Source organism: Penaeus chinensis, chromosome 11 (genome assembly GCF_019202785.1).
Source record: "Penaeus chinensis breed Huanghai No. 1 chromosome 11, ASM1920278v2, whole genome shotgun sequence".
NCBI classification, from domain to species: Eukaryota; Metazoa; Arthropoda; class Malacostraca; order Decapoda; family Penaeidae; genus Penaeus; species Penaeus chinensis.
Window position 1 is genome coordinate 22,937,972 of NC_061829.1, and position 9,003 is coordinate 22,946,974.

The 9,003-nt window shown below is 36.4% G+C and overlaps 1 protein-coding gene across 1 annotated transcript in view; it reads right to left on the minus strand.

Moving 5' to 3' along the window:
- Window positions 1–5,374: 5,374 nt before the first annotated feature.
- The window catches only part of LOC125030554 (DNA oxidative demethylase ALKBH2-like), a 7,055-nt gene continuing 3,426 nt past the window's right edge, over window positions 5,375–9,003 (minus strand). The window contains exons 3-5 of the mRNA XM_047620660.1: window positions 8,439–8,581; window positions 7,286–7,443; window positions 5,375–5,676 (exon numbers count right to left, since the gene is read on the minus strand). Coding sequence (XP_047476616.1) covers window positions 5,537–5,676; window positions 7,286–7,443; window positions 8,439–8,581 — 441 coding nt within the window. The 3' untranslated portion in view covers window positions 5,375–5,536. The remainder of the gene's footprint in view (window positions 5,677–7,285; window positions 7,444–8,438; window positions 8,582–9,003) is intronic.

The following is a 9,003-nucleotide window of genomic DNA, read 5'->3' on the forward strand; positions in this document are numbered from 1 at the left end:
GTTGTTTTTTGTTATTTTCCACCAATGTTCAGATTATTATAAAGCAAATACTGTTATTATTCTGTCACATAAATTATATAACTTAGTTGGTTACACAGAAAGGCTTTCTTCAATATTTCTGAGCACATTTATTTTCTTTCTTTTCCTTCTTATTTGTTAAACCCTTGTAGGACTGGGGACATGAAAATTTTCCCCTAATGTTAAGAACTAATTAGCTATGCTGAGGGTCTAGAAAACCTCTCATTCTCAAGTTTGTTACTGGAATGACCATAATGTCTTGTATTTATAATCATGTAAAATCTCAGGAAACTTTCATTAAATGGCAATAATTTTGTCTCTGTATGTTGCCTAACTAGTGTCTGGTAAGAGAATTTTATTGGATTAGATATATATGCTCTCTTTGAACCAATTGACAGAAATTACTTTTCAAATAAATGTTTGTCTTTATCAGGGTGGGTTTTAGTAGACAAATGATGTAATTGTATGCTTTCTTACCTTTCATATTGTAAAGAAAGTATGAAATAAGTGCCCCCAAACATTCCTATGCTTAGTTGTAACCCACAGCATTGAGTGAGTTGTTAGAAATTCACCAAAGTTTGTTTACTGTAATTTAACTCTTTTTAAGATCTGGGAAAAGTTATACTTACTTTTTTTCTTTTTCTTTTTTTTTCTTATGCTTATTCAAACCAAAAATATGTGTGCTATGCCACAATAACTGTATTATGATTAAAGAATTGCAACACACTAGTACATTCGAATGAGAGGATCTTCCATGAATTTAGAGTTTTAATAGCAATATAATGTTTTGTATATAAATAAAAAAAAAAAAAAAAAAACATGCCTTTCAATTCACCTGACCACATGGTGGGGAGAATTATATTTGCATTTGCCCTTTTATTATTCTATTTTATCTATCATATTGCATATTTTAATAAAAAAAAAGTTTTTACAATTAAAATTACATTTAACTATCTATATTATCTATCAGTATTATAATTCTGCTCGTTGTCTCTGTTCACACATCACCCTTCCACCTTATGACTGCGGAGTTAAAGTTGCTTAACCACATGCCGCCAGGGAAAATACTGTGCTCATTTATATTTTTTTTGCAAAATGTCTCAGCACATGAATGGCTCTGCTAGTGCTTAGCCACAAAGGAGTCAATTAGTAGACCTTGTGACCTTACCTGATTTCACCTTTCCTTGAATTGGTGGGAAAAAAATAAATTTTACTAATGCTATGAATATTGATGTCATTTTTATTATAGACATTATAATTGCTATAGTGTTCTAAACATTAGCAACAACAACATTAGATACAGTAAACTATTTTTGTAAATCAAGGAAAAGGGTAAGACAGGCAGTACTCGTAACTGACTTATTGGTGGCTTAGTACAAGTGTAGCTATCTAAGTGAGTAAACTCACAATGGGCATGGCATGTATGTACATGCCATGCCCATCAGCGTTGGCTTAATTTTAGTGTTAAATGGATGCATGCATGCGTGTGCACACACACACGCACACGCACACACATTATAGTATGAATATATTAGAATCCTATTCTAATTCTGTTACTATCCTTTTTGTTATTATTACTATTAATGTTGCTAATGTTGTTATTACCTTTCAATGCAAGTACACTGTACTGAAGTAATTGCACCACCAGAAATTATCTGAGAGGGAAGGTAGGATAGGAAAGAGAAACAGATGGGAAGGGGCTTGAAGACAAAAGGAGGGAATGGAGGCAAATGGGCTTAGAGAAAAGGGGAATAGGAACAGGTAAATGGAGTGGACTTAGATGAAAAGGAGTGGGAAGGGAGAGGGGGCTCAATGAAAAAATGGGCGTGGGCTTCCTCACTACTTTGAATTTGTTATTTATAATATACAACCCATAAGTTATGGGTGATGTACTATCAAGTCATGGCATATAATCACAGGCACTGGGTGGCTTTTTCCTGGTTCTTAGGCTACATTTGGCCACCCAGACCTTCATTTTGGTTTTTGATGTCAAGCACATTTATTTGTTTTGTAACTATGAAGCATGTGACAAGCTCTTTCTACTATTCCAAAACTGTACTTTGCTCTGTTCACCTCCCATCTTTTCAAGAAGTCTTGGCATCTCCCCCAGTATCTCAAGTTCATTTTCCAGTCTAAATCCAGATACTCCAGTGTCTACCACTTCCCCAGTGCCTACCCTCCTTCTCCTCACTCTACCTGTCGCACCAGACAGTCTAAATGTTCCACTCCATCTTCTACCACAACCTCTCCTACACCCACCTCTCACTCTGCTCCTCAGACATCTATTCCCTCTTCTCCTCCACATAAGTAAACCTTTGTTTCTCAGACCCCACCCAACTCCCTTCTAGAAACTCCAAAAGTGCTTAAACATGTCTCAAGAGAATGATCCACTTCCTCATCCACCCTCTGATCCCTTTGTTCCTATTCACTCTACATTCAAAGTATTTGCTGATATCCATCCTCCTCCTCCTCCAGTTCCTCCCACTCAACCAAAAAATAGACAATCCTCTCCTCCTCCATGTACATCACCATTCCCTCTTTCTTCCCCATCATCACAATGTCCTCCTCCAGATCCCTCCCCTCCTGATAATCTTCCTTATACTTCACCACCTTCCCCTGTTCCCTTATTTCATTCTCTGGATTCTTCTCCTATTTTTACAACTATTTGATTGTTTCATAATAGTTCTTTGGCAGTTTTCCTCATATAGTGTTACTCTCCCTTCCTCAGACACAAACTCTCCATTTCATCTGATTGCCCCATATACCTTTAACTCCATACCCTTTTACAAATCCCCAATGTATTCTTCCTCTATACCCTTTTAACTACCATTCTATCCTACAGTGTTCTACAACCTTTGACATCTAACACTCTTATCCTGATTGTTAACTTGTTTCCACCCTTTTTGCCACAGTGCTTTATAACTTTTGAAGGCTAGCACATTTATGCCTTATAATCATTAACCATTAGCCTTCAGCCCGTTTTTCCAATTAAAACTTTTATATTATGCTAACAATGGCTTTACTTGACAATTATATTCACAAATACATGCAAAAATACCCACTGATCTTTAGAAATGATGAAAGTATCTTGCTTCTACTTCTCAGTGTCAGTTGTAAACTAACATATATGGTTCATAAATTTGGCCATTCTTTTAATAGTGATAATGATGTACCTTTCCATGTCAATTCTGAGAACTGTAATGTATACAACACTAAAAAGAATAAGGTACATTTTCTGAGTAAACTGTTAAAGATGTCAGTTTAAATTATGGTCCTATAAGATGTATGGAAGAAAGGAAACATTAGAGAGAAATTTGCACTAGCAGTTCTATTATTAACCCAATGCCACTGGGGAATGGTTAATAATGGTTAATGGTTAAAAGCAAATAAATGTGCTAGACATCTAAGGTCATGTAGCACTATAGTAAATGGTAGTGAAGGGTGGTTGAGTTAGTGATTAGTTGTCAAAGCTGGGCAAAGGAATTGACGAGTAAATGGGTTAAGGTCGGGTAAGGTAATGTATAGGGGTTAGAGCAAGTGAAGGATGTATATGCATTTGAGAAATGAAAACAGGTTGTCAAAGCAGAAAGTGTGAGAAGCTGTGGGAGGGATCACAAAAAATCGGTTACATTTGGCTGGGCTAAATAGAGTATTTAAGAATTTTGTAGAGATGGGGGTAGTAGAAGGACGGGGGCGTGTGGAAGAGGGAGTAGTGTTGAGGGAGGTGGACAATAAGGTTGTAAGGTAGTAATAAGGGAGGATGGGGTAGTTGATGAAGAAGGTTGTGGGGGTATAGTTGTTGAAGTTGAGCATGTTGGGAGAGTAGAAATGTCTCCTGGGGTGTTGATTAGGATGGATACTGTACTAGTAGTCATTGAGGAGGGGGTATTAGTTGTAGTGTTCAGGGCCGTGGTCAAAGGAGAGCCTGGGGTCAGGGAATCGGGTGAGTTTGAATTGGTGGAGCTATTTGATGAAGAGGCAAGCCTTATTGCCTTTAATAATGGTATGGTTAATGGTTAAAAGCAAAATAAATGTGCTATCTAATAATGGTACAAAATCTTCATTGTTGGCCATGGTAAGCCTGGAGTATGTTGGGGAGAGAAACGGTCCACCCCTCAGGGTCCCTCGAGGGGTAAGGGCTAGACAACTAAAGCAGGGGAATACCGAGCCCATGGCTCCCTCAGGCCGTTCAGGACTGGCACAAAGTCAGCCTTTCATCCTTTCAGCACGGCTCACACCTTAGGAAGTGGATAGTAGAAGGGGTTGGTGAAGGGACAGAAACGAAAAAGTAGGAGGGGAAAAAAAAGACCATGCAAAATTTGTTGAGTCGAAGGCTGAGTCCCAAGGTTGAGGAGTTCCCCAGCATTGGGTCCCAGTCTCCGCCTCCTAAGCCCCCCCACGACAACAACAGGCAAGGGATTGGGGGGGTGCCACTGGGGAAAATTAATAAAAAATGGGGAAAATGTTGTGCTCATTTTTTTTATTTTTGTGAAATGTCTCTACAGGAGTCAATTTGTAGAGCTTGTGACCTTACCTGATTTCACCTTTCTTTGAATTGGCGGGAAAATTTCCTACGAGTGCTATGAATATCGATGGTGTTGTTTTTATTATAAACATTATAATTACTATAATGTTATAAACATTAGTAACAGCAAAATAAGATAACAAAGTATTTTTGTAAATCAATGAAAAGGGTGAACGGGCGAGACAGGCAGTACTCATAACTGGCTCACTGGTGACTTAGTAAAAGTGTAGCCATCTATGTGTAAAAATAATTAAACAAGTAAACTTACAGTGGGCATGGCATGTACATACGTGCCATGCCCGTCGGCAATGGGTTAATTTTTACTAAAAAGTAAGTTACCTTCTTTGGCACTGAAATACCATAAATATACTTGCTTGCCATGTAAATGTAAACTGCACTTTTTATACTGAACTTTATTTTCTTACACCATACTTTCGTTATCATGTATACAGTTTTGTTTAGGACACCATCTTGGGTGAGAGAACAAATCTTGAATTTTTAGTATAATCTGCCAGGTCATGTGTGTGTGGGGGGGAGTGGGGGCTAAACAACATGTAGCTTATGCATGCGTATCTAAATGTATATTTACATAATAAGGAAATGTTTTTTTATTTATTTTTTCTTTTGGGAGAGTTATAGAATATGTTGATATGAATACAAATACTACAATAGCCTCTTAAGATATGAACAATGACATTTGAATGCAAAAACTGCACAAAATGAGATATTAGGAAAAGCTATGATATTTAGTTTTGTTTAATATAATTGTTTTTGTTCTTTTTTTACCAGCATTCCTAAACTTACAAAGGTTTATAAAGACAATAACCCAAATCCTTTTATTTCCTTTATTACAATTAATTTCAGTATATTAGCAAACAAGCTGACAAAGTACTTAAGAATATCATAAGAGAATCTTTACACAAGAGTGAAGGATGATTTATGAGTTGTGACAAATCAAGAACACACACTGTGCTATCCATACACATTAACATGTCATTTTCGTAAAATCTTTCGAAACGTGAGATTAATGCGGAGTCCTCCTGCAGACTTTCGAGGGGGCAGAGCATGATACCAAAAATTATTTGTTGGTGGATTCATCAACAGCAGACTTCCATGTTCAAGAAGCAGACTGACTGAAATGTAATAAATAATATTTACAACATCCCTCCACTAAAACAATATACACTATGCACTATGGACAGGTTCCACTAACAGGCCCCCAAAATCCTGGATCTTGGCCTTGGACCAAGAGACCTCTAGGTCTAAGAGCTTTGCCTCACTGCTGAATGCATCAAGAGCCACCACCACAGATTCCTGAGACTCAGATAAGATAGCAACATCGTCAGCAAAGTTGAGGTTGATGATTTTGATATTACCCAGTGTTGCTCCACAGTGACTTTGGATAGTAGCTCTGCCCATTACTCAGTCCATGCAAGTGTTGAAAAGTGTTGGTGCAAGAACACAGCGTTGCCACACTCTACGGAACTTTCAGTACCATTCTTGAGGTTGATGTAAGCTGCAAGCAGCCCACAAACGAACTTGCAACAGCTTTCCACAATGCCTCGAAGTGCTAGGATACAGTCTATTTTAGAATTAAAATGGATTGAATCCACTGCTACAGTCTCTGGTGCCTTAGTAGGTTGTCACAAATCTGTTTCAGAAGAATGTGGCAAAAAACTTGCCTAGTATACTGAGCAGTGTGATGCCACAGTAATTACTATAGTTCCATCAATCCCCTTTTCCCTTCTACAGAGGGATGAATACTACCCTCAACAGTTCAGGGGGAACGGAACCAGACTGCCAGATGGCAGTCAAGACAGTATGCAAGCCCTGTGTCATAGGTTCACCCCCAGCCTTCAGCAGTTCAGCATATATGATATCTTGTGGATATCATATATGCTTGAAGATTTCCCACCCTTCTGCTTGGAGATCACCACCCTAATCACCGTTAGGGTAGAAAGTTCCTCGCTGATGGATGGGTCCGGCACAGGTAATGCGTCCAGACTAACTACTGGAGGGTCTACCTGGTACAGCTGCTCAAAATACTCAGCCCAACATTTACAAACCCCAACATGATCTGAGGTGATCTGTCCATTCACTGAGGAGGGCTTGGAGTACAGTTCAGTTCAGTTCTCAAGGCTTGCTAGGCAGGGCGAATATGGCCTTCGTTCTCCTCAGCAAGATTCCTGATGAACTGTTCCTTGTCCTTTCTCAGCAGTGTCTCTCCATTCAAACACCAAATTGATGAACTTAGTGTATCATAATCTCAATATGTGAGCCATGATACATGTTCTATCAAAATAGAACACTACATACAGAGGCATCATATTAGTCACTGTATTGATCTTTATACAATGAAAAGAAAATATATTGTCTTACATGTATTGCACTGATTTCTAAAGATTATATTTTGCTCCTACATTGAAAATTTCAATTACTTGTCAAATATTAGTGCAGAAAGAATTGAGCAGTATTTTTTCCTTTTCTGAAGCTGGGAAAATCAAAACTGAGTTATGATCAATTTTGAATAGTTTTGTGTTTAAACTACCAGTAAAGTACTATAGGAAGTACACAGGAAAGTACTATATGGGTGAAACCAACCAGCTGTCAATTGTCCTTTGGTTAATTTTACTGTGAGTTATTGATATAAGCATGAAGTGACTCATAAGTTATACAAATATACATATAAACACACATATATTCTGTATTTTTTCAAAGTACGAGTATAGCCTACTTTCCTACCTTTTTCTATCTTCATGCTTTTGGGTGGCCTGGCATCCTGGTGACGGAAGTAAAAGTCACGAGACTGGCCAAGGCTAAGTGAAGCAATTGGTGTGTTGTGATCCAAATCCTTCTCATCATCTTTGTGCTCTCCCATTTTATCACTGCCATCTTTGTATCTTTTGTGGAAAAAAAATTAAACTAAATTTAACAGACTAATAAACGAAAAAAAAAAAAGTTTCTGAAAGACGAATGCTATGCAGACTCCTTTGAAGGCACATTGTGCATAACATTACAAGCATATACATTAATAATAATTGTATTTCTTGAAAATATAACATTTTGGTGTAATAAAAAAGATTCTTACAATAAACTGCATGCAAATATATGACTAATTACAAAGTCTGTCTATTAGTATCACCTAATTATTCTCATCAACAAATTAATTTAATATAACAAAACAAAACAAAAAACAAAAAATGTGGGAAGCCTTTTTATACCTTTCTCTGAGTTGGACTTTCAGAGCCCTGCTTAATTTTTCAGAAAAAATAAATAGTTTTAAAGATAAGAGCAGAAGTGTTGTAAAAGAGGCGAGAGAGACAGACAGAGAGAGAGAGAGAGACAGAGATGAATGAAAAGGGGAAAAAGCAAGAACAAGAGATAGAGAATGGGCATATGAATAAATTGAGTGAAAAAAAATGAATGGAAGAGACAGAAAACAGTGAGTAAACAAGGGGAGGAGGAGAAGGAGAAGGAGAAGAAGATAAGGAAAATTATACAAGTAATAATAATAACTATCATAAATAACAAACAAAGAAATGTACAAAAACAGCCTCATTCCCCAACACCAGCTAATAATGAAACCTATGATGACCCAACTTTCAAAAGCACATTCAATTACAGTTCATAATATTTACTTAATATCACTTTACACTACCCTTAATAATTTTTTGATATTAATATACTTTTCAGGAGGGGGGGGGGGCATGATACCTGCAGCAACCATCACAAAAGGACTTTTTTTTACAGTCAGCTGTGCTCCAACCAAATCTATTTGAAACTTGTTTGGAATGTCACATGATCTTGTGGTCTAGTTTTTTATCTCATGTTGTTATGCTAGTGATAGCCTGCTCAAGCAACTGTCAGGAGGGATATATGCATCTTGTAATCTCACCTGTTGACAAGCACAAAATTATAATCATATCCCGTGACCCTGTTCACAAGGTCTCGTACCGCCTTCAGAGATTTTGGCCAAGGTTTTGCTGGGGTTATTATGCCACTATACTTGTATGTCAATCCTGGGTCTCCATATGTTACCTGGAAAAAAAGACAATAATTTAAACCATAATGTCAATAATAAAACTATTAATAACAATAGTAATAATAATATTACTGGAAATAATAATAATAATAATAATAATAATAATAATAATAATAATAATAATGATAATGATAATAATTATAATAATAGTAGTAGTAGTAGTAATAATAATAATAATAATAATAATAATAATAATAATAATAATAATAATAATAATAATAATAATAATAGTAATAAGTACAATATTAACAACAATATTAACAATAAGTCCAACTGTAACTACAATTACAATATTGACAATAATAATAATAATAATAAATTTTAACTGCATGCCACTGGGGAAAAATAATAAAAAATGGGGAAAATGCAGTGCTCATTTAATTTTTTTTTGTGTGTGAAATATCTCTGCACATAGACG